The sequence below is a fragment of the Podarcis bocagei genome (genome assembly GCF_964188305.1).
Source record: "Podarcis bocagei genome assembly, chromosome: 7".
Taxonomy (NCBI): domain Eukaryota; kingdom Metazoa; phylum Chordata; class Lepidosauria; order Squamata; family Lacertidae; genus Podarcis; species Podarcis bocagei.
The window spans coordinates 76,032,269-76,057,585 of record NC_138132.1 but is presented as its reverse complement, the minus strand read 5'-3'; the positions used below and the strand labels follow the sequence as shown (position 1 = coordinate 76,057,585).

General features: G+C 46.0%; 1 protein-coding gene across 2 annotated transcripts in view; it reads left to right on the top strand.

The window, feature by feature from the left end:
* Positions 1–25,317, top strand: part of PLEKHN1 (pleckstrin homology domain containing N1) — a 57,226-nt gene that overhangs the window by 21,855 nt on the left and 10,054 nt on the right. For both annotated transcript variants that reach the window (XM_081201494.1, XM_081201493.1), the window contains exons 3-8: positions 2,692–2,838; positions 3,939–4,019; positions 7,571–7,658; positions 13,267–13,391; positions 16,815–16,964; positions 17,759–17,839. In XM_081201494.1, the coding sequence (XP_081057620.1) occupies positions 2,692–2,838; positions 3,939–4,019; positions 7,571–7,658; positions 13,267–13,391; positions 16,815–16,964; positions 17,759–17,839 (672 nt within the window). The remainder of the gene's footprint in view (positions 1–2,691; positions 2,839–3,938; positions 4,020–7,570; positions 7,659–13,266; positions 13,392–16,814; positions 16,965–17,758; positions 17,840–25,317) is intronic.

The following is a 25,317-nucleotide window of genomic DNA, read 5'->3' as shown; positions in this document are numbered from 1 at the left end:
GGCTAAGTGGTGACAGAGGGAGGTGAAAAGGGGAAAGGGAAAGCATTTTTTTTTAAAAAAAATCCTGATTGGCTGGCTATGGGGGATGGCCCACCAGGGCCTAGCGCTCCTTTCTGCCATGTGCATTTTCTTGGAGCAGTCCTGGTTTGTTTTCAGCGGGAGACAGTGATCGCTGAGGCTCCCGTTTTGACTGGTAGAGTCTGTGATCCAGAACCTCCAGGTCGGGTAAGTGTAGTGGTAGGGTGGCAATGGGTAGGGCTGGGTGAGCCAGAGCTGCTTGTTGCTGCTGCCAGTGCTGGGCCCGTTGGCAGCGTCTGCCTGGCTCTGCAAGGCACGGGGTGAAATCCACCCCAGTACTCAGCCAAGTGGGGTCGTCTGGTACTGCTGACTTGCATCTAGTAAATAGCTGTCTACTCAGAAGAAAGCTGCACTGAGTTCAGTGGGCCTTACTCCCAGGTAAGGGTGTGTGGGGCTATAGTGTTTTATCTAGGAAGCCAGGGCTCCTCCACATGACAAGATCTTTTCCCAGATCTCCCAGATATACAGAACTCCCTATGTACCTTTTGGACTGTATCTGGAGGTTCCCCCCTCTGTGTCAAATAATTGGGGTCAAATAAGTGTTGTTTAATTTTTATAATACATGGAAGATGGATACCCTTCGGGAGGTTCTGGACTCTCCTTCCTTGGAGGTTTCTAAGCAGAGGTTGGGTGGCCATCTGTCATGGATGCTTTAGCTGAGTTTCCTACATTGCAGGGGGTTGCACTAGAAAGATGACCCTTGGCGTCCCTTCCAGCTCCATGATTCTGTTTTTCTGCTTCAGCAATATTTCATTATGTTCCTATCATTTTATGTAATTGTATTTTGTATAAATTATAAAAAATATAAATAAAACATCTTCTATTTACAAACAGAACATTTAAATAGCTACCTTTCTACTGGTAGGACGGGGTTGCATGGGTATAGCCAGGATTTTTGTTAGGGGGCAGAACCTCAGATTTGTATTGATTTTTACATATTGGGGGGCAGCTTCTCCCCAGCCCCCAAGGCTATGCCCATGGGCGACCACAGGAAGGAAACGAGGTCAGAAGGGGGCCACGGTCGGGAAAAGGTTAGGGAACGCTGATCTAGCTCACTATGATCTGCACTGACTGACATCACATGAAACTAGCACCATGTGTGAAATTCAGTACAGTGGAACCTCGTGATCTGGTGTTTCTGCGCATGCGTGAAGCGCGATTTAGCACTTCTGCACATGCATGAGCGGCGAAACCCGGACATAACCCTTTCAGGTACTTCCGGGTTCCCTGTGGTCTGCAACCTGAAAACACGTAACCTGAAGCATTTGTAACCCGAGGTACCACTGTAATTGCAGTTCAGCAGGCAACACATTAAAGAATGGAGTCCAGTGGTGTTTGGCTTTTAGACTCCTAACTGAAGGCCACATTCACACCACTTTAAGCAGTCATGGCTTCCCTCAAAGAATCCTTGTCAAGGGTACTGAGAGTTGCTGGAGGGGTTGCCGTTCCTGTCCCAAAGCTACAATTCCCAGAGTGGTTTAACGATCAGTCCCTCTTCATAGAGGACACAGGGGAGTGTAGCTCTGCGAGCGGAATAGGGAGTCTCTGAACAACTCTCAGCACCCTTGGCAAGCTGTATTTCCCAGGATACTTTGGGGGAAGCCATGACTGTTTAAAATGGGATCATTTTAAATGTACAGCTAGTTCTAAACTCAGTTTTACCAGTTGGGAAGCCAGTACAAAAAAGAAAAAGATTGCTGGTTCTTTTGGCCCCCTTCTTCCATTTTCAAAAGCTTTTCGTTAAAATAAATCACCAAAAGAACTTACGCAACCCAACTGAGAAATGACATGAAATTAGACAGCAATTAACCAAAATAAAGTTATTATAAAGATAACAACCAAACATACCTTTATTACCTGCCGTTAGTCTTATTATTTCATATGATTTACATATCGCTTGACTGTAGAAAAAAGCCTCAATGCAGTTTACAGAAAGGATAAAGCAGTAAAAGTGTCACTAAAAGTTTACAACCATAATTTAAAACATGAAGAAAGTTAAAACCACAGTAGATTAGAATAAAACAAATTAAAGCTCATATGAACTTTCTAAATATATGGGTAGGCTTGTCTAAATAAGAATGTCTGTGCCATGTGCCGAAAAGAATACAGTGAAGGCACCTGCCTGATATCAATATGCAGGGAGTTCCAAAGGGTTGGTGCTGTCACACTAAAAAATAAATTCTTACAGATGAGGTGCAAGTATTATGTGGCGCTTATAAACATACCGATTCCATTCAGTACAGCATATTCCAGGGCAGGATACAACGATTTAAAATACAGTATTAAAATTAGTTAAAACAAATTACATTCATAGGAAATAGTCACCAAAGAAAAAAATTGTGTCAAAACACATTGGGTCCTATTCCACTAACCTTTACTCTCAGCAGGCCCATTAAAATTAATGGATCTCACTTTGTCATGTTCATTAATTTCAATGAACCTATTCTGAGTAAAGGTTTGTTGAATGCCATCTTTTTTTTAAAAAAAAAAAACCTGGCTGGTTCTGAAGGGTTTGATCTCCTGTTGTGATGAGCCATTTTTGACTTTTTAGTTATTATTATCTTAATAGAAATGCTATATTTCTAACCTTTTTTTTTTTTTTTTTTTTTGCAGAACCTCACCAACCAGGAAAATGAGAAGGAAAATTTTGACCAGCGTTTCCCAAACCTGTTCAAGAAGGGAAGGAGGAAGACTGTGGTGCGGAACCTGGGGAAGATTATCTATTACTCCAAGGTCAAGTTTAAATTTCAGCAGTGTCAGGTGAGTTCTGCAGAGGAGAAAAGGCAGATGCCAAAAGTTGCTTTGAGAGGAGGAACGCCAAGGCTGCGTAGATACAAGATTCTAAACTATACATTTACAGCACTATCGTGCCATTTTAAACAGCCATGGCTTCTTCCAAAGAATGATGGGAACTATAGCTTGCGCTGAGAGTTGTTAGGGTGCCCTTATTCTTATCACAGAGCTACAATTCTGAGTTGCCTGGGAAGGATTGATTGCTAAACCACTCTGGGAGAGGAATGGAGTCTCCTAACAACTCTCAGCACCCTTATCAAATGACAGTTCCCAGAATACTTTGGAGGAAGCTATGATTGTTCAAGACGGCATGGTACCGCTTTCAGCATATAATGCAGATGGAGCCTAAATTTCTGAATGGTCAGTCTGGTGCCTGTTAGTTTATGATATTCTTGCAAAGGATGCAGGACTGTGTGGGCTTTGAATCTGATCCAGCAAGGCATTGCTTAAGCAGTGGTTCAGAATCAGGATCACTTAATCAAGTAGGATGTCCTGAGCTGGCCCTCTTGCCCTGTATGTTTAATACACACCATTGGGCCATAGAGACTAATGTAACAACAACAACAACAACAACAATAATAATAATAATTTATTATTTATACCCCACCCATCTGGCTGAGTTTCCCCAGCCACACTGGGCGGCTCCCAATCGAGTGTTAAAAGCAATACAGCATTAAATATTAAAAACTTCCCTAAACAGGGCTGCCTTCAGATGTCTTTTCAACATAGGATAGCTGCTTATTTCCTTCACCTCTGAAGGGAGGGTGTTCTACAGGGTGGGCGCCACTACCGAGAAGGCCCTCTGTCTGGTTCCCTGTAACCTCACTTCTCGAAATGAGGGAACCGCCAGAAGGCCCTCGGCCACACCATACATTTTAAACACTGCCCTTTTCTCCTCCTTTCTGTTGAATTGTGTATAGTTTCTTCCTTCTCTTTATGCTATTAGAGCGTTAAATTTTACTAATTTTAAGTCTCCTTCAGTCCCAGAAGGCATTTTTGAAGGACATAATGTTAAAGATCTCTGGCCCCTGGAAATACATTTTTTTAATGTGTTCATTCTGTTGTAGGAGATGAACGACTGCTACCTGGAGCTCTTTCAAGCCTACCTCTATTTTCAATCCCTCGGTCCAAATGGACTCACCTATCAGGTAAAGGATGGCAGACTCTTAACACATCGTAAGAATGCAAGAGGAGCCTGCTGGATCAGGCCAGTGGCCCTTCTAGCCCAGCATCCTGTTCTCACAGTGGCTTTGCAAGCTGGACATGAGCGCAGCAACACTCTGTCCACCAGCAATTCACAGAAACTGGTATTCAGAGGCATAAATCTGAATAAATAAATCGTTTCTGAGTTCCCTCTGCCAGAGATGCAGATAAACAATCCCTGCAATGACTTACTGTTTCCCTTGGTTATCCAAGGCAAATGAGTTTGTCACTGCAGGCTTGTGAATCATGCAGCAAACCAAGACAAGGGAAAAAGCACTTTTGGATCTCAAAGCCTCTTGCCTTTGCGGGTGCATTCAGGGCGCAAAACCTCCCCAGACCTCTCTTGACATTGCTGAGTCATGCCTTTTCCATTCTGCCTGGTCCTGGTCTTCCAAATAACCACTGTAAAGTGAATTGACCTGTCTTTTCACAGAGAGTAGCTGTTTTGAGAATTATTTCTTCTGTGGACCCATGGGAGAGCAATCCCAGTGCATTGTGGGGAATTTACTTGAGAACCAATTTTTTTGTGGCATGACAAAACCTACGTATCCTGTGCTTTCATTTGAAATTGCCATTAGGGTTATTTCTGTTTATATTGACCCACAGACCATAAACATCAAATGACAGCTTAGGTGGTGAACCTCATGCCCAAGGTTCAAAAGGGCTTCACTATCTGACCATCGAAATTCTTCCAGGCCATATCGCTCAGTGGCCCTGCTTAGCAGCCCAAGTGTCTTTGCCTGGCTAAAATGTGTGCTTGAACTCTGATAAGGTGGAGGATAGAGAGCCCACTTTGCAAAAGTAGCTTTTACAGGCTACTATTTTTGCTTCTGGCCCCACCCACCACTGGCCCCAGTCCCTTGGAAGGTTGCCCCAAACGGAATGTGGCCCTCTGGCTGAACATAGGCTCTCCACCCCCTCCCACCCGGTGTAGCCAACACTGAGCTAGACAGACCAGTGGTCTGACTCTGTATAAGGCAGCTTCCAATGTCCTCCAGGCTGAATCACAATGAGTCACCTGTTGCAAAGAGTCCATAACAGTTTTATTTGCTCCCCTACTGTTTGTGTCAATTACGCCTCCTTCTTGGGTAGCATCAGGTCATTATTCAAATAGATACCATCGTGGGAATAACTCATGTGTCTGGTTTGCACAGAATGGCCTGGGTTTCACAGAACACTAAGCCAGACCATGGCTAAGCATGAGTGAGCAAGCGTGTGGGTACTCAAAGCTAAAAATCACAGCCGCTTCGCTCCTGCCTCTGACTTGATTGGTGTAGCTATCTGGCTTCACAAAGGCAGGTCCCTGTCTCCAGTATCTTAGAGCTGTGTTTAAAAAATTGTATACAGAACCCTAGAGATGCCCGATCAGCACGGAAGGGGAGCTTTTCAGCCCCTGTGTGCTCCAAAGCTAAGCTTTTGGGAAAACTGAAAGCATCCAGGTGCTCAGTTTCAAGATAATTGTACAGTGGTACCTCGGGTTAAGTACTTAATTCGTTCCAGAGGTCCGTTCTTAACCTGAAACTGTTCTTAACCTGAAGACCACTTTAGCTAATGGGACCTCCTGCTGCCGCCGCGCCGCCAGAGCACAATTTCTGTTCTCATCCCGAAGCAAAGTACTTAACCCGAGGTACTATTTCTGGGTTAGCGGCGTCTGTAACCTGAAGCGTATGTAACCCGAGATACCACTGTATCCTAATTCTGTTAACATGCAATGGAATCTATTGGAGCACTCCAAATCATTTGGTCATACACTTGGACAGAAAATAATAGATCTAGCAGAATGGCAACACACGGAGATCTGCATTGATTGTTGCATAGCATCCCTAATTGTATAATTCTAAGATTTATTGTATAATCCAAGAAGGGGTGTGGCTGCGGCTATCATGAAAGGGATTGTGCACTTCTGAATTTGCCACTACACTACTGCCCACTGTGCTGCTTAGCTTGCCTGAAGTTTTGCTCCAGGCAAGCTATGAGCTGTAACCAGAGTTTGTTCTTGGTTTGCGGCTTATGGTTTGTCTGGAGAAGATAAAAAACTACGAGCCCAGTTTTGGATGTAATACTAAGCCAAATCATTGTTTAGCTCCAGGTAGCAGGGCAGCAGCAGGACTGGGGAAGGAGCAAGGCAGTCAGTTTTTGCTCTGACTACACGCTGCCCCCCACTTGCTCACACTTAGCTGTGATTTGGGCTAGAGTTACACAGGAACTGGGCCAGTCGTTACATCTGTAAAGGTAAAGGTACCCCTGCCCGTACGGGCCAGTCGTTTCCGACTCTAGAGTTGCGTGCTCATCTCGCTCAAGAGGCCGTGAGCCGGCGCCGTCTGAAGACACTTCCGGGTCATGTGGCCAGCGTGACAAAGCTGCAGCTGGCGAGCCAGCACCAGCGCCGCACACGGAAATGCCGTTACCTTCCCGCTATAAAGCGGTACCTATTTATCTATTTGCACTTAAGGGTGCTTTTGAACTGCTAGGTGGGCAGGAGCTGGGACCGAACGACGGGAGCTCACCCCGCCGCGGGGATTTGAACCGCCGACCATGCGATCAGCAAGTCCTAGGCACTGAGGTTTTACCCACAGCGCCACCCGCGTCCCACATTACATACACGTTACATCTGTACCATATATTTAAAGCATCCTATGCCACTTCAGCAGTCCTGGCTTCCCCCAAAGAATGCTGGGAACCGTAGTTCATTCAGGATCTCCTAACAACCCTCAGCACCCTTAGTAAAGGTAAAGGGACCCCTGACCATTAGATCCAGTCGTGGCCGACTCTGGGGTTGCGGTGCTCATCTCGCTTTATTGGCCAAGGGAGCCTGCGTTTGTCCGCAGACAGCTTCCGGGTCATGTGGCCAGCATGACTAAGCTGCTTCTGGCGAACCAGAGCAGCACACGGAATGCTGTTTACCTTCCCGCTGGAGCGGTACCTGTTTATCTACTTGCACTTTGATGTGCTTTCGAACTGCTAGGTTGGCAGGAGCAGGGACCAAGCAATGGGAGCTCACCCCACCGCGGGGATTCGAACTGCCGACCTTCTGATCGGCAAGTCCTAGGTTCTGTGGTTTAACCCACAGCGCCAACCTCAGCACCCGTAACATGCTGCAATTGCCAGGATGCTTTGTTGGAAGTTGTTGTTGTTGGCACCCATCTGTTTCGAGAGACAATGGAGTTCACCTCTGGGGGTGAAGTCAAACTGCTGCATCAGCAGCACTGAAGTGCCCTCTCCGGGGGGGGGGGCAAGCCTGGGCAGTGTGTATGGAGGCCTTGGGCTGCCCAGACAACAAGACCCCCCTCTCGGTCTCACTGTTGGTGGTCCAAAGGAAAGCAGAGCAATATGTTTAGCACCAGCTTGTGCTGCAGGAGTTGCTGGAAGGAGGCGTACAAAGCGCCATCCAACCAAAGCCTGAATCCATTCTGATACACTTCTGGATTTAAAAGGGGAGTTTTGGTAAACACAGTTGGGTTGACAGATATAAGATTGTTGCATTCTCTTTTCACAGGGCTTGGTGCCTCTCAGAGAAATTCAGCTGAACGAGCTTGAAAACCCAAAGGGTGCCCAACAGGAGATGCATGCTTTTCAAATTACAGGTGAGAGCAAGCCACTCTTTGACGTACCTATTTTTGGTATGACGTCATTTTCTGTGGTGACTATGGAATGAATGCTTTCCTGAGGAGGTGCTTTTTCTTAAGTGGGAGAGAGTAGATGGTGGTGGTGAGATGCTTTTGCAGTGCAAAGTGGGAACCTACAGAATAGCTGGTGTCAGTAGGGCTGAAAAGGGTGTGTGTCGGGGCAATTTGGGGTTGTGCTGCAAAACTTTTGCAATTCTGAAATGAGCAAAACCAAAAATAGCTTACCGCCCAAGGTCTGTAGGGAAGGAGATGTATTTCTGATATCTGGGGCCTAAGTCATTTTGGGCTTTAAACACTTACATGAGCACCTTGAATTGGTCCCGGCAGGTTCTTTCTAACTGCCTTATGTTCCTAGCCAACCTTTTAACTTTGACCTCCACTGGCCACTTTTAAGCTATGCTATATCTCCTCTAAACTCCACAAATTGAGAGCTACTATTTTAGGGCTCATTCACACTTCCTTTTTACCCCGTCCTTTCTAGGCACAGGTCCACCCAAATGCTTTATTTATTTTTTTGCCCTGCCCCTTTCTCCAGAAAAGCCACTCTTTAATGCTGAATCAGAACAAATGGCAATTCAGGTTTTCTGCTGGCTATTGTTTGCTTCGATTCAGTGGCAAAGAATGGGTTTTCACAGGAAAGCATTGGGGCAAAAATAAAAGTGCTGAAACAGAGCAGGCCTGTGCCTAGAAATGCAGCAGAAAAGGAAGTCTGGATGGGCCTTTAGTTTGGACATGTTGGCCCTCTCTAAAGAAATAGGCATTGGTTTCCAGCTGCTGTTGCCAAAACACATCTGGCCTGGAAGCACGTAGGCAGGCAGTGCCAAGACACCCACTCATCGGCCTTTGTCTGAGTCCACAATCTTTATCGGGTTCTCTTTCTCTCTCTGACTACCTCCTGCTTTTAAACAATCATTCTTGGTAGCTGAGCAGCAGTTGCTGCAATTCAGGAATGACTAAGCCCTTGGAGCCACTGAACAGACAGGTTGCTGTCCCAGGAAGGGTTGGCTGACTGACACGGCCACATAACTTGGCTGTCCTGATAGCATCTGCTTGTAGTCTTGTTAGTCTAGGGGTATGATTCTCGCTTTGGGTATGAGAGCTCCTGGGTTCAAATCCCAGGTGAGCCCCTGGGAAAGGGAAGTCACACTTCTTGGGTAGGGAACGTAGCTCAGTGGTAGAGCATCTGCCTTGCATGCAAAAGGTCCGAGGTTCAGTCCCCAGCAACTCCAAGTAGGCAGGGAATGCCCCTTGCCTGAAAACTTGGAGAGTTGCTGTCAATCTACACTGAGAATACTAAGGCAAGCTGGTGCATAATGTGGCAGCCAGACTGCTGATGGGGGTACCTGGCTGACAACATGAGACACCATTGTTAAACAACTGCACTGACTATCCATCTACCTAGCTAGGTTCAAAGCCCTCGCATCAATAAAGAAAGCCCTGAGTAGCTCAGGTCTAGGGTACCTTAAAGACCACCTGAGCCCTTATATCTCAACTTGATCACTGAGGTCATTGGTTGTTCCTTGAGTTGGTGAGGCTCATTTGACAACAACAAATAATTGAGCCTTTAGTGTCATCAGCCCAGCATTATGAAACACTCTGCCAATAAATATTCAGCAGGCGTCCTCTGTTTCAACATTTAAATGCCTGCTGATTTTTTTTTCTATTCCATCAGGCTTACGCAGTCAGTTAAGTGCACATATTTCCATAATGGTTAGCTGATTTCTGAGTTTTAACTTTTTTGTGTAGCTTTTATTTTATGGCTTCATATATAATTATTATTTTTTAAATGAATACAGTGGTACCTCGGGTTAAGTACTTAATTCGTTCCGGAGGTCCGTACTTAACCTGAAACTGTTCTAAACCTGAAGCACCACTTTAGCTAATGGGGCTTCCTGCTGCCGCCGCGCCGCTGGAGCACGATTTCTGTTCTCATCCTGAAGCAAAGTTCTTAACCTGAAGCACTATTTCTGGGTTAGCGGAGTCTGTAACCTGAAGCGTATGTAACCCGAGGTACCACTGTAGTGGAATATAAATATTTTTAAATAAACAAATTGTAGTTTACCCCTCACAGATCTACAGTTCCCCAATGCTCTTAGCAAACTACATTTCCCAAGATTATTTTGGGGAAGTCATGTGCTTTTAAACTGTATGGTCTGTATGCAGTCTGTCTTATTTCCAAATTCAAACAGGTCATGAAGAGACTTTGCTACATGTTAAGGCAGGGAGAAGAATCCATTTTTGAGCTTTGGGAGGGAGGAGCAGGGGTAGAGAGATGACGGCACACTACCTACATAGGTTTTGAGTCACTAGGCTGCAGCAGCTTGCCCAAATTCAGGAATCATCCCGATATGCAAAATGGGCTTGAGAAATTGGGTACAGTCTGAGGTTTTGCAGGCACTGTCTTAAGAAGCAGTTCCCTGGGCTCAGCGAGAGGGTGTGAACTTTTCCCCTCTGCAATCTAAAAAATCACAAGGCATACCTCCTCCTCCTCCCCTTAAGGGCAATTCCCTTGAAAAAGAAAGTTAGAAAATGAAAATGAATGGGGTGCGGGGCGGTGTTCTCATTTCCCTAGCAGAAAAAGAAAAGTTCACATGAGAAGTTCCAGGGATGAAAGGAGAATAGTTCTATTCTTCTAGCCTTGAGGTGGGTTGGGAAGATGAGCAGGGGACTGCAGTAGCTCAGTCAGTAGAGCATGGGACTCTTTCTTAATCTCAGGATTATGGGTTCAAGCCCCACATTGAGCAAAAAGATTCCTGCATTGCAGTGGGCTGGACTAGATGACCCCTCACGGTCCCTTTCCATCTGTACCATTCCATAACTATGATCTCCAGGTGAAGCAGGAAAAATCTCACAACAAACCTGTGAAATAGGCTAGGCGGTGAGAAAGCAGCTGACCCGAGAGCACACAGTGAACTTAATGGTTGAGTGAGGATTTGAACCCAGGTCTTGCCAGAAGGAGAGCAGATCCATGACTGGGAGTTATTTTTACCATGCCCTTGTTATGGTATAATTCCATAATGTTGTGTTGTGCTGTAGTGTAACAAAAATCATAATAAAAATGCTTAAGGAAAATAAGGCTAACGGGACAACTCCCCACTAAAAAATTAACCAGAACAAAACCATAAGTAGCTCAGTGATGGCTCAGCATGTTCAGTTGCCACAGAATACTGAGCATCTGTTAGGGGGAGAATGGAATGGAGTATATTGGAAAGAGCACAACTAGTTGGTGGGCTGGAACACTGAAAGGGAACTCTCTATGCCGCAACATTTTGCTGAAGTTCTCACATTTCTAACCGGTGCCGATACATCGAGAGAATTTATATACTCTTGTAAGGCAAAGCATTGCAGCAGTACAGCAGACACATACCCCCACTTCTCTCTGCTTCAATTCCCCAGTTGGCACCACATAAAGTGAATTGTATTTTCCCCTGACTCCCAAAGATATTGCAAAGCCAAATTAATCAGTGTTTGCGCTGAGCACGCTGCCACAGAAACCTCCCCAGAAGGCCAAAGTACTCATTCTGCTGATAATGATTTGTTATGACGGCTTGCTGAGTGTCAGCTTATCGCAAGGCTCCAAGCACTGCCATTCAGGTCGTTTCAAAGCGTGCCTGGTATTTGTTTTAACAAGAGGCGGGGCAATGAATGATGGGTAGCTGAGCATCGGTCAGACTGGAAGTGGGAGGTTAATATTGTTCTGGCGCTTATCGTAATGACCGGACAAGGGTGTGTGAGCGGCTGCAGCAGGCAGAGGCAGCTGGGAGGACAGGATCCAACTCCAGCCAGGCATTTAGTGGTGGATTTATACTGGATCACCCACACATCATTTGATTCTTACCCAATGCTACCACATTGCTGCTACATGGAAGAGCATACTTAGGCTATAATTCAACAAAGGCTGCTGCATACTCCTGTTTACTGTGTACAAACGTGTTGGCCACAGTCCACATCTACCCTATAGTTTCTTGAGAAATACTGTGTTTTGGTGCGTTTCTCCCTCCCCAAAATCAGTTTTCATCCAGTTTGGAAAAATAAGCCATATGGAGACATCCTGGCCCCCTTTTCACCTGCTGGTGTGGACCAACAGCGGGCAACATGGAAATGCAGCAGACTGTACCAAGGTGTTCAAAGGGCATGCAAATGCTATTTGAAAGGCAGCATTAAAAAGAAACCTTGCTGTGTTTTGAACCAGTTATGTGTGCCCAGCTAAAAACAAATGTGGTATGAAAGTTGTGGTATGAAAATGTTACAGGCTTTCAGCAGGAAGCTGCAGATATGCCGTGACTTGTTTATAAAGTGGTATCACAGTGTTTTGCATGTATGGTTTTGAATGTGGCCCGGTCCTGATTCTCAGTATGCAGGGAGATTGGAATGTGATCCTGTAGTTATGTAACTTGTGCAGATGTAATGGTAATAGTGCAAGCCAGGAAGTGCTCTACCATGTAATTTCCTGAGTTTATTATCTCAGTGGGCGCCTCTGGACAACTTGATTATTGAACCTTAATCCTGATTTGTTTGCAGGGAGGCTTGACAACTTGGGCTACCTAATGAGCAATCTCATTCTGATTTGCTGGTGGGGAGGTTAGACAGCATTGCAGCAAAGCAAGAGTTACCCTTAGTTACCCTTACACTTTCCAGTCTGTAAGAACATAAGAAGAGCCTGCCAGATCACTGTGGAAAAAGGATGCTGGGCTAGGTGATCCACTGGCCTAATCTGGCAGACTCTTCTTAGGTTATCAAGTCCAGCATCCTGTTCTCACAGCCAGGTGCCCCAACGTGAAACCCAAATGCAGGACCTGAGTGCAACAACCACTTCCCCCTCCTGCGGTTTCCAGCTACTGATATTCAGAAGCATTGCTGCCGCCACCAGAGAGATAGAACATAGCCACCAGGGCTGGCAGCCATTGCTAGCCTTTTCCTCCATGAAATTTGTCTAATCCTCTTTTAAAGCCATCCAAGTTGCAACTTTCTGTCACTTCTCTTATCGTAAAAAGTCTCATCTTTCTGCGGGGTGGGCTCCCAACCAGCTGTAATTCGCAGCCTGAATTTTCATCATCATCATCATTATTATTTTATTTAAGTTATTAGTACATAAAAAACAAAAAAAGAAAGAAAAATAGAGAATTTTCTGGTATGGTGGTACCTCGGGTTAAGTACTTAATTCGTTCCGGAGGTCCGTTCTTAACCTAAAACTGTTCTTAACCTGAAGCACCACCTTAGCTAATGGGGCGCCCTGCTGCCGCCGCGCCGCCGGAGCATGATTTCTGTTCTTATCCTGAAGCAAAGTTCTTAACTTGAAGCACTATTTCTGGGTTAGCGGAGTCTGTAACCTGAAGCGTATGTAACCTGAAGCATATGTAACCCGAGGTACCACTGTACGTGATTGAACCCTGCTTGGAAATAGTAAGAACTTGGAAGTGGTTACTTATCATCTTATTATCTTCTCATCAAGCTTAGCTTCTCCCCAAGCTCCCTCAGAAGGGTTTTTTAAGACCATCCAGCCCGCGTCTTGCATTGTATGTTCAACCTGTTAACATGCCCCCCTTTGTGTCCTTCGACTTTCTAGGTCCCTTGCTGAACCCCCTGACAGTCTACTGCCCCAGCAGGTCTGAGTTGAAGTGCTGGCTCTACCACTTGGAGAAGCAGATCCATCTAAATGGAGGGAGCTTCGACATGCCTTTCCTTGCTCAGGTGAGTGCTTTGGGGATGGCCTGCATGCCAGCAGGGTGAACATGTAAAAATCAGAGTGACGGCCGGAGATTATAATTCCTGTTCTAATCCAACCTCTCCTCCCTTGCCCTGACATTGATCTGACTGTAGAATCTCACAAAACAGCAAGATGAGTTTGATGGGTTGCTGAATTACACACCCAGATAACAAGATCTCTGCTTAGGTGTAAGTTTGTTGCTAGGTACGTAGAGGACTTTTGGCACAAATTTATATACAGTCTGCATATGTTAATTTATACATGTAAATGCAAGAGTGTGTGTGTGTGTGTGTTGGGGGGGAGATCTCTGGTTCTTTCTGTCAGGGCTCACTCCAACCTATGGGGTGCCAGCAGAATTTTCAGGGCTCAGTATTTATGTACACATTAAAATCAAAGCAAGTCTTGTCCAACATCTAACATGGCCTAAGCCACGAAGGGCTGTAGTTCTGTGGCAGAGCATCTGCTTTGCATGCAGAAGGTCCCAGGTTCAGTCTCCAGCATCTCCAAGTAGGGATAGGAATGTCCCCTGCTTGAAAACTCTGGAGAGCTGCTGCCAGTCAGTGTATACATTACTGAACCAGAGGGACCAGTGATCTTTCTCTTTCTTTCTTTCTTTCTTTCTTTCTTTCTTTCTTTCTTTCTCTCTCTCTCTCTCTCTCTCTCTCTCTCTCTCTCTCTCTCTCCCTTCTGCCTTTCTACCCCATCCATCTATTATGTGCACCTACAACCCCCCCTGTCATCAGTCAATAACATCCACAGGAGATCTGGGTTCTGACACGAATGAGTTGGGGCTAGCCCCCAGAATGCCCATGTTCTGTAGGAACAGTGGAATAAGAAGCAGGCTTATCAATTCTGCTCCCAGTCTGTATTGTAGGGGTGGGGAGTCTCTGGCTTGTGGGCCAGTCTTGGTCTGCTAGTGGGTGAGGTTTGGCTCGCAAGGGCATTTCCCCGAACCATGCCCAAGAGTGGACATCAAAGTTGGCCGCAGGTTGTGTGGGGGCTGATAAAGATCTGGCCCACTAGGCCCCCCAAAAAAGTTGCTGTATTGGATTTGTAATTGATTTTTTTTAATGAAATGGTTGGGTTTTTTTACTGTGGTTATATATGGAATTGCTTTTATGTTTCTGTGTACATTGAATTGTTCAACCACAGAGAACTGTTTTTAAACTGTTTCCACATACGGAATTGCTTTTAATTGTTTGTTGTGGGTGTCTTTACTGTGACATTGCTTTGGGATATTTTATGGGAAGTGATTCATAAAACAGAATCAAATAAATAAACAAATACTTCCTAGTAAAGCTAACAAAGTGCTGAAAATGTCTGTCTGGAACACCCAAGGCAGCTCATTCTGCAACCGATTTGAAACCCCTTGCAACTCCCTTACCCCCCTGCTGCCCCGCTGCCTCCCGTGCCACAGGCACAGCACTTTTCTGGGTGGGGATCCGAGGGGTTTTTATCTTTTCCTGAAACAAAGGCTTAGTCAGCGTGGGAAATGATGAGTTAGCAAGGCAAACTGGAAACCAGCCCGGAACCAGCAGCTGTGAGGTGCGGGTGGTGAGGGAGGAAAGACTTAAACACAGGTGAGGGCTGATGGTTTTGTTTTTGCCCTTGTAAATACCTTAGCAGAAAAACTCTTCTGTGCTGTGAAACTGGCTGCTTTCGGTCTGTTTCCCAGGGTGAGCAATCCTTTCCTGGACGGTATCTGGGGAGAGAGAGAAAGAGAGAGGGAGCAGGTTAATTGGGGGGGGGGAGGGGAATTCCCCCCATTCCTCACTATTTCCAGTCTGGCTCTGGACAGCTCAGTCTTTGTTGCAGTTGCTGCTTCCATAGCTGTATAAAGAGGGAAATGTTCTAGGTTGAAAAGCATTGACAAACAGTTTGTCAAAAGAATTTGAAGCGGAAACCAGGATAACTGGTTTTAGATCCCATTTATTTCCCTCGAGTGTCTTTTTAGGGAAGTCAGTCGACAGTGGGCAGGTAGCGACTGTCTGTAGCATGCTAGCCATACATTATCTCAAAGCATGTTTCCCCCCAAAATGTTCTAACTACAGTGAAACAGAAAATGGAGTATATGCTTTTTTTAAAAGAAAGAGCGTACTGCAGTAATAATGGCAGATACACTTGGTCTCGAATGCCTGTCTGGGTATCTCTTAAATAGTGAAACAGCTCAGATGCACAGCTCACATATACCAGAAGCGTCTCTGCGTTCAGAATTGTGGGCCCAGTTTTACAGAAGGCCCTCCTAGTTGAGATCCGACAGCCTCCCTCCCTGTTGAACTTCCGACGCCCACTGAAGATCTTTTGTTGTTGTTGCTGTTCCAGTAGGCATTTCAACTGAAGTCCGATTTCATCGTTTTACCTTATTTTTACCTTTTCTGTAGTATATTTCTTGTATGCAGCTTAGAGACGATTGCAGTTAAGCAGCACATATTTTTTAAAGTAAATAAAAAATGTAAAAACAAATCCGTTAATAATTTCATATTATTTGACATATATGATCCTTAAGCGGTTTATCTTAACACCAAAATATGCTTACCACAAAAAATCAATAAAACAGTAAATAAATTACAGAACGGCACATTAAAACTTTACAGTCTGGAGAAATGCTGCAAAAATGTGAGTCCCCCCCCCAGTGGTGTTTAAAAGCAACCATTATTTGTGGCTGCCGAGCATGTTCCTGAGGGCAGGTGCCACCACCAAAAAGGCCCCACTTCTGCAGTGTCGTAAGGCCCAGAAGCTACAGCTGGTCTGGGGGGAAAATGCTGCAGCCATATTGTTGCTGGGGACAAACTACTGCCAGCCCATAGCACCAGTTCTCACAAGCTTGCCCTGGCTGACTATAATAAATTCTTGTATTAATTTGCAACACCCTTAATGGCTTGGGTGCAGGATACCTTAGGGACCACCTGATCCCTTATATCTCTGCCCAATCACTGAGATCTTCTGAGGACCCTCTGTTAGCTATTCTCCATGTCTCAGACACACAGCTTTTACTTCACCAGAAGTGTTGTGGGCCCAAATCTGTGGCGCTCCCTCACAGCTGAGGTTAGAGAGCCCTCACCTTGCTGAACTTCAGGTGCTGGACAAAGACTTTTCTAGCTCAGCAGGCATTTTAAGGAAAGTTACTGTTTTTAGGGCTGATTTTATCTGTTGCATTATTATTTAATTGTGTTCACTGCTTAGAGACGTGGCATGAATAAAGCAATATATTAATTGCTTAAATAAACAAGTTTTGAAACTAAAAATATTATTTATTTGAGCTATTAGTATACCACTTAATCATGCCAAGTCTCTGAATGGCATACTATGGATATGGTGGTCTTGCCAGCAAGCCACCCATTGTGCTCCGCACTGAGCCAAGGCGGACGGTTCTGTGTCCTTCATTGTCGTGCTTCCTTCCCCTTTAGAACGAATGTAAGCAGAGCTCCATCAGAAGAGAGCATCTGAGGTGGTCTGTGCAGAATGCCGCTGTGCAAGAGTGGAGAGGCACCCAGCGGGAGTCTCTAGGCGACATCCTTTGCGTCTCTAAAGTGAAGCTGCAACACTTGCCCTTTCAGGTAGGACCCTCGATGATCCACACCGCACAGAGTATATTTAAGTTTCATCATTTTTTTTGCTACTCGTAAATTCCAGTGATTGACACAGCTGATTGGTATAGGAGCTGTGATCCTGCAAACTGCTTCCCTTGACAAACATCAGGAATTTTATTATAACTGAAGAGCAAAGAAGCTGGGGTTCTTTTGGCCTAGCAGGTTCAGGTATCACCAATCTGTTGTTTGTTTTCTTCCCAGAGGAGCTCAGGTCTTTCAGAAGCTCCAAAAAGGATTAAGGTCAGCTCCAGACTTAGGAGTTACATTCGCATCATACATTTAGAGCAAGTTTTATACCACTTTAACAGTCATGGCTTCCCCCAAAGAATCGTGGTAGCTGTCATTTACCCATCACAGAGGTACAATTCCCAACTTCCTTAACAAACTACAGTTCCCAAGACAGCCGCTGCCAGTCACCATAGCTAGGGTCTGACTCTGTGTAAAGCAACTTCCTGTGTTCCTTTGTCGTAAGGGAAGGGCTGGGGCTCCACAGCAGAGCATCAACTTTCATAAAGACAGTCCCAGTTTCAATCCCCTGCTTCTCCAGATACGGCTGGGAAAAACTCCCTGGAGAGCCACTGCCAGCCAGTGCTGACAATATAGAGCTAAACGGATCAACGGTCTGACTCAGTATAAGGCAGCTTCCAGTGTTCCTAATTCTGTATCTTTTTGGTACCTTCTGCACTTCATCAAGTAGTTAAGCAGGTTGAATCTTCAATTTCAGCTCCATATCAACCTTGGTCTTCTTGGTCTCTTAACAGGAGCAGCATGACCGAGTACTGATCCTCTATCCTTCCACCCTGGTCATAGTATCTGAAGAACGCAACGGCCTCTACTTTAAGGTAGGAGCTTCCCCCCACGCCCTACACACTCCTGTACCCCCTTTATTTAATCTTGCCTATATAACATCTGTGTTATGCAATTAGGGCTGCAACCCGAGTTTAAAGACCTTTTAATCAATCCGTACTGTGAATTTTAGTCCATCGGTCTGTTGCTTTTAAATTTGCATATGGTTCGAAACAGTATTTCTGAAGCTGGGGAGGGCGGGATATAAATAAATATTATTATTATTATTATTATTATTATTATTATTATTATTATTATTATTAAAAGCACACCTAGACATTCAGTTGTTGCACCCATAACCTAGGTTTAAGGTGCCATTAGCTCCTAGCTTTCATATCTCTAAAACTGCTCTGAGTAAAACATAGTTGAATACCACTCTCTTTATCTGACGTATAGTAGAGTTGGAGGGGGCCCTGAGGAATATGCAATGCAGCTGTCCTATAGCGCTATCCAGGCAGAGCCATTGCCAACGGCCCCATAAGACAGATCAGTGACTTGAGTCTGTGGCAGAGGTGAAATGTGAACTGAGGGCTGCTGTGCTCCACCTCTTCTGCTTCTTCTGCCCTGGCCTGTGCTTCCTATCTGGTGAGCTGGCTTCATCAGCCTCTGCTTGACAAGTCAGCCAGCGTTTGTGTCCTTGGCTGTAAGTGCTCTTGGCACAGGAAACACTTTGCCGCCACCTCCTTTAAAAAAAAAGGGGGGGGGAGACTGAGGGTAAAGTTGGCCAACGTGGAATATATTTTTGTCCACTTGCTTGGAAAGCTGGCTATGGCTTCTGAATATTTGTGGTTAAGCTGTCTTGGAACCAGAAGGGGGGTGGCTCCATTTGTGTTCCTTTGAAGCTGGAGAAGTGACCTCACTCAAGGCTCAAAGGCCAAGCCCATCTGTGGCCTCCTTCTCATGGAGGCAGTGTTGGCCTGGCTGTATCATTTCATACTCGCAGTTGGAGGCTTGCATGGCTGAATGCTGCTCCACATCTATGTCGAACGAGTGTGGTATAGTGGTTAGGGTGTCAGGCTACAACCTGAGAGGCCGGGGTTCAAATCCTTACTCACCCATAAAGAACCAGCTACAGGGCTGAGGAAGGTCTGGGTAAAGTCCTCTCAGGGGCCCTCTCCTCTGTCAGTGGGCCCTGGTGGATGGACCAGGCTGTGGCAGCAATGCTCGAAGCAGGAATTTCCCACAATTCCTCAGAGCAATGCTAGGCAAGGGGCATTCTGGGAAATTAAGAGTGGCTAGATCTCACTGCCTGGTGCTTCTCAGAGCGCCAGGCCATTTGTGGTGGTGGGGAGGACACACTAAAAGGGGGGGGGGCACCAGTGGAAGCATCAGCAGTAGGGCCCTGGCAGTGAATGGGCTCTGAGTAACCCAAGGCTTATTTAGAGAGGCTGTACTAGGACCAGAAAGCTTACCGGGTGACTGGGTTGTTCCACCTCTGTTTTGATTTTTACAGTTTTACCCATGAGCATATTCCTTTATATTCTGTAACTTTAAAAAAATTAAAAAAAGAAGTTTCTATTATAAATTGCTTTGATTTTAATGGAAAAGCGACTACAGTTCAGAAACTAAATAAATCCGGAACATGTACCTTTAAAAAAGTAAATTCCTGCCAGGGGTCCTTTTCCCTTTGTTTCAGCAAAGGACCTTTATATGGATTGAATGCAGCTAAGCCCTGCTCTGGGTAGAACCATTGAAATTAATGGGCCTAAATTAGGACTCATCCAGACTTCAGCTTGTCCCGCCTCTTTCCCTCAGGAAAACCTGTTCTTTACTGCTGAATTGGAGCAATCAGGTTTTCCTCAGTGCTGAAGAGCAGGTTTTCCTAGGAAAACAGAAATCCGCTTCGATCTGTGCATATAAGGCACGGGAGAAGCCACTTGGTGCAGGACAAGCAGGAGGGTGGATGAGCCCATTAACGGCAGTGGGTCTACTCTGAGCTAAACTAGCACTAGATGCCACCCTATGTGCCCACTCCTCACGCTTGATCCAAGGCTTGTACATTTTATACTTCGGCATGCAGAACTGAGCTCAGAATGTACACTTGAGAGGATGAGCCCTTGGATTCAATGAAGTCTTCACATTGCGTCTGGTTATAGGAGGCAGAACCAATCTTGAGATTCCTTTTAAAATAGCAAATCCTTACAGCGGTTGGGATTCTCTGATCACATTGCTGGGCAGTTGTTACAGGGGGAAAAATGCCTGTGGTTTCCTGGGGTGCAATGTGCTATGGTCCAACTGTCATGGACAGCCGGCTGAATTGGGTGGCTTCCCATTCCCTAGAGCCACCTTTGACCGCCTTCAAGGCAAAGTCGAAGACTGCAGCAACAAAGACATTATTTAAGTTTTAAGAACATGAGAAGAGCCTGGCTGCTGGATCAGGCCAGAGGCCCATTATTGCCTGTTAATCTGGGTCCTGCTAGGCTTACCTATTCATCACAACCCAGCAGTTGTGGTATGTTTCATGCACACCGTAGAGCAGCCATGATGCGTCAGGCTGGATGGCACAATGCCATGTCTGTGTCTGCTCTGAAGAAGCTGCTCAGACCTTTGTGCACATACTTGCTTCTTTAGATGGAGACCTTGGCATCACGATAAGAGGAACAGGAAAAGCAGCCGTGACACCAAAACAGAAGTGAAAGCGTAACATGTTTCTCCAAACCAAGTGTGCCAAAGTTCTCCCCATCCCATTCTCACAGTGGCCAACTAGAGCAGGAGAGCAACAGAACACGAATCTCCCCATTTGTGATTCCCAGTAATAGAAACCTCCTTTGAAGCTAGCAGTCTGCATTTCCCCTCTAAAGAGCGTAAGAATATAGGAAGCTGCCTTGGTTCATCTGCCTCAATTTGTATTGTCTAAACTGGCAGCAGCTGTCCAGGGTTTCAAACAGGGGTCTTTGTTTCCCTGCTGATCATGGAGGACCAAATCCCCACAGTAGTGGCCATGAGCCTTGCACTGCTGTCAGGTTTGGGTTTGGGTTGGCAGGCCCAAGGCGGAGGAAGAAACAGAGCAGGACTTGATTGGTCAGAACCAGGGCCTGAGGAGGGGGCTGTTCCTGCTGTGGCAAGACTTCAGACACTTTGAATGGGGGAGCAGGGATACTGAATCCTCCCCCTGCCCTCCCGCAGAGCATCTCCGTGGATCCTGGGAAGGGATGTGGGCAGCCATGGGAGGAGGCAGCCGTGTCTAATCAGGCGCCCAAACAGGGAGGGTGCAGCAGTATTGTCACCTAGGACCAGGCGCTACCTCTACAGATGGGAGCAGGCTCGCCCACCCCACAGGAGCACATGTCTGAAATTGCACCCTTCTTGCAAAGAAAGCATGTTGCACCTCCTCTATGAAATGTTGGCAGGTTGGTGGGTGGAAACTGTTGGGACACCTTTGTTGCTTCTGTCTGGTTCTGAACATCTTGCCTGATTCCTGAATTGTGTCTGCTGAACTCTGTGTCTGTCCTGTACCATTGCTTGCTTGATTATCTTTCTTACTTGCACGTAAGAGCCTCTGTGTGCGTAGATTGGGCATGAGGCAGGACAGTGTGAAGGGAAAGGACTGGAGCTTCTGTTCTGCGTGCCAAAGGTTCCAGGTCCAGTACTTGGCATTAGGAAAAACCCACAGCATGCTAAAATTTCACCGTGGGAATTTTTATCTGTGGCTGAGCAGCTTTGCTTCACCTTTAAACTATATGGATTTGGATGTGGGGGAGACCTGGGTGCTTCCAGAGCTCATGATGCGACACCCCAAAAAAACCAGGGAGCTCACTGTAATAGCAGTAGTCATCCAGTGGTAGCTGGTGCCTATGGGGCGGAAGGCAGAGAGACAAACAGTAGGTGGAGCCAGAGCCAATGACAGGCCGAGCCACCCCAATTGATTGTAAGTAAGCTAGCTGGGAGGTGGGGATTGGCAGAAGGCAGAAGGAAGACCTTATTTGTTCTAATTGGCCAACTTCCACAGGCAGTCACGCCAGCCCTCTGTACTGTAGGATCTGGCTTTGTAGTGGAGCTTGATGCAGAGGTGCAGCTGTGCAAACTTTCAGTCCTGTGTCGCCCAGTGTATCATCCACCTGCGATGCCACTGCAGGAACTTGGCTTTCCAGGGGCATGCCTGGGCTTGGCATCACCCTTCTGCACATGAATTCCTCATTCCTGCCCAACGATGCTGGAATCCGGACCGGCTTTGTGCATTGCCAATTGAATAGAAGAAAACAAAAAAACTAAATTAGGTCACTTTGGGTTTGGTGCAAGCGATGGTGTGTGCGGCAATGAATGCAGTCCACCCAGTGTGACTAGACACCAGGTACTTAACGCTTCCCATAAGCAGAAGCCAAGTGCAAGCAGTGCCCTCACAAGAATCTAAGGAGAGCCTTAGCACTTTGCAGATGTGTCCATGTCTTTGCAGGCCTCTGCTTCCAGATCTGACACTGCGCTCGGCCTTGCCCTCTTGAGCAGCCACGTCAGGCATCCTATGAATGAGGTTTGCCAGGCTTGCGCCACATCTGCCCTGGGAGCTAGGGCTGTCACTGAGGTTGGAGGGAGGCTCTTGCCTTTGCATGCCATGGCAGAGAACGCCTCTTGCTCAGCAAAACCTGTGCCAGCCAAAGCCTCTTGCGGGGCAGTGAGGAATCGCCGGGGCTTCCTGGATGTTCCTGTCAGAGCAAGCTCCACGGACTGGCTTAACTGAAGTGACACACCTCAGAAGGGAATGGTTTGTTTTCGCAGGGGAGGCAAGGATTCCTTTGAGGTCAGGGGTGGCACCAGAGAGCTGGGTGCAGTTTTTGGGGGGCAGGAGGTGCCCTGTGGACAGATGGGTACCCTCTGCCTCTCCCCAAGACACTAGGCGCTTCCATATGACAGCTTATTGTGGACTCAGTGCTGTTCACGCTTGCAGGTTTTTCCTCAACAATCCACACAATGTAATTTCAGGAAGGGCTGTAATACAGTGGTAGAGCACCTGTGCATGCAAAATGTCTCAGGTTCAATCCCCAGCACCTCCAGGTAGGGTTAGGAAAGACCCCAGCCTCTATTCGTGTATCCCTGCTCAGTTCTAGAATGGCAGTTTTAGTAACTGGGCCACCTCCAGAAATCCATCTCGCGTATCTTTCTCTGAATTTGCCTTTCACCTCTGTCTTCCCCCTGTCTTCCGCCTCTTGCGCAGACACACACGTTTGTTTTGTTCGGTCTTCATGCAGAACTTTGGTCTTTCCAAGATCCTCATCTTAACTGAGGTCACTTGGAAAGTCAAACTCGAGTCCCCTGCAGCCGTTATCCTGAGCAAACTGTATCGGAGAATAAACAATGTTTGGGGAGCATCTAAAGCTGGGATGATGACTCAGGAGTTTCGGAGAACAAAGTGCAGAGAGTCTATCTGTTGCAACTGTTTTTTAGGTAAACACACTAGTGAGCCGTGCAACCAATTGTTGCAGTGTGGGGTGCTTCTATTAAGTGTGCCAGTCAGACATGACCTTTTCTTGGATACTAAGAAAGTAAATCGGAAAACCTCCCCACCCCACTGTCTAGTCCATGCACCAACAGATGGATTCTGTAACCTGCATAAATTATGCAAACTAGTGACCTTGATTTGCCTAATTCTGTTTGTGTTTGTCAAAGGAAACAGCTAAACATTAAAGCCCCCTCCTTCCCTAATCCCTCTGAGGCTGCATTACACATTGTCTAAGTGTCCACATATTTTCAAGTAAGAAGAGCCAGGCCGTTGGATCAGCCCAGTGGCCCAGCCAGTATCCTGTTCTCATGGTGGCCAACCAGATGCCTGTGGGAAACCCACAAACAAGAGCTGAGCAAATACCCCATCCCCTTCCCCCTTGCCCACAAACATTCTTTGGCTACTGAGCATGCTCAGTTCTCTTTCAGCTGTTTTGGAGATTCTCTTCCTTTAAAAATACAAATAGATCTGCAAACATTGGAGCTCCCTTGAACGTCCTGATAGGCTCCTCTTGTATGCGCGTGTTTCCTCTTTGACAACATAGAATCAAGACAGAGACCCAGCTTTTTAAGGCTATGCTTTGGAGTAGAAGCATTTAGATTTGTTTTTATTGCCAGTGTTTATTATTAGGTAGCATGGGCAGATAACTTCCTTAACTGCAAAAAGTCTGGGGTGTTGTTTTTTTAAGGTAGATTTGTTGTGCTAGGGAGACAGAGTGCTTCAACTCATAAAATGCCCAAACCAGTATGCACTAGAATTCCTCCCATAAAATAGTGACTGGAGGCACTACCATGGTGGTTCTGGATGGCCTGTTTATTGAACGTTCATCTTGATTTGTTTGCTCATGGGGGTTAAACTATATTTGATTTCTATCGAGCATTTGTTCTGATCTGTTTATGGGACAGTTGTATGAAAACAAAAATTCGTCCTGGGCCCCTTCAGACTGGTGGGGTTTTTTTTTGCAGGTGTATTCCATAACATATCATTGATGCAATAATAGCGCATTAGTTGTAGATTTATACAGGACTGCCAATGCATCATTCCATTTTATTAGATTATCTGTGATGCTTCCCCAATGTTAGTGCATTACTGCTCTTGCACTATAGCACAACAAAAGTAGGACGAAAAACAAACCAGAACATCTGTGGTATAAAAAATTGCAGGATGCCAGCAGGAAGCTATGGGGCATGCAGTGGGTCTACCCCAAAACTTAGAAGCAAGGATCACGTATAATCACCAGAATAACCAGCATGTGCATTCATCATGATTTGTGCTCAATAAAAGGGACCTTGGCAAAGCCCCTTGATTCCTTTGCAGGGTGCTTACACACCTTACTGTTAAGAATATAAGATCAGCCTACTGGATCAGGCCTGGGGCCCATCTAATCCAACATCCTGTCCTCACAGTGGCCAACCAGAAGCCTGTGGGAAGCCTGCAAGCCGGACATGATGTCAACAATTTTCTGCCTACTTGTGATTCCTAGTGACTGGCATTCAGTGGAGGGCAGAGCATAGTCATTATGGCTAGTAGCTAGGGATAGTTTTGTCCTCCCCCACATTTGTCCAATCCTCTTTTAAAGCCATCTAGGTTGGCAGTCAATAGTGCTTCCTGAGGGAGAGAGTTCCACAGTTCAGCTATACACGGCGTGGAGAAATCATTCACTCATCTCACAGTGTCCCATGTATTTCCCTGTCACTTTCCAGTCCACAGCCTGTTGTCCTAGTGCAGTTAAATCCAGTTAAACAAAAAACCATGCACACAGGGTGCTTTAATACACTTTAACTGCTCGATCCTAAAGTTCTGGTGTGTGTGCAGATCTCTCCTGCAATATACTGACAGTCTGGAGGCACCCATAGTGAATCTCTTTAATCGATTTTTAATTTGCCATAGGCGAGTAACCTGTTTTCCAGTTTAGTTCAACAGCATTTGCTTATTTATTTTAAAATATTTTCAACAGGAGGAAACTCAGGCTTGGAAGGTGTGTGTTAATTTTTTTCTTTCAAATTTACTAATCCCCACCCCATCCCACCCCCTCTGCCA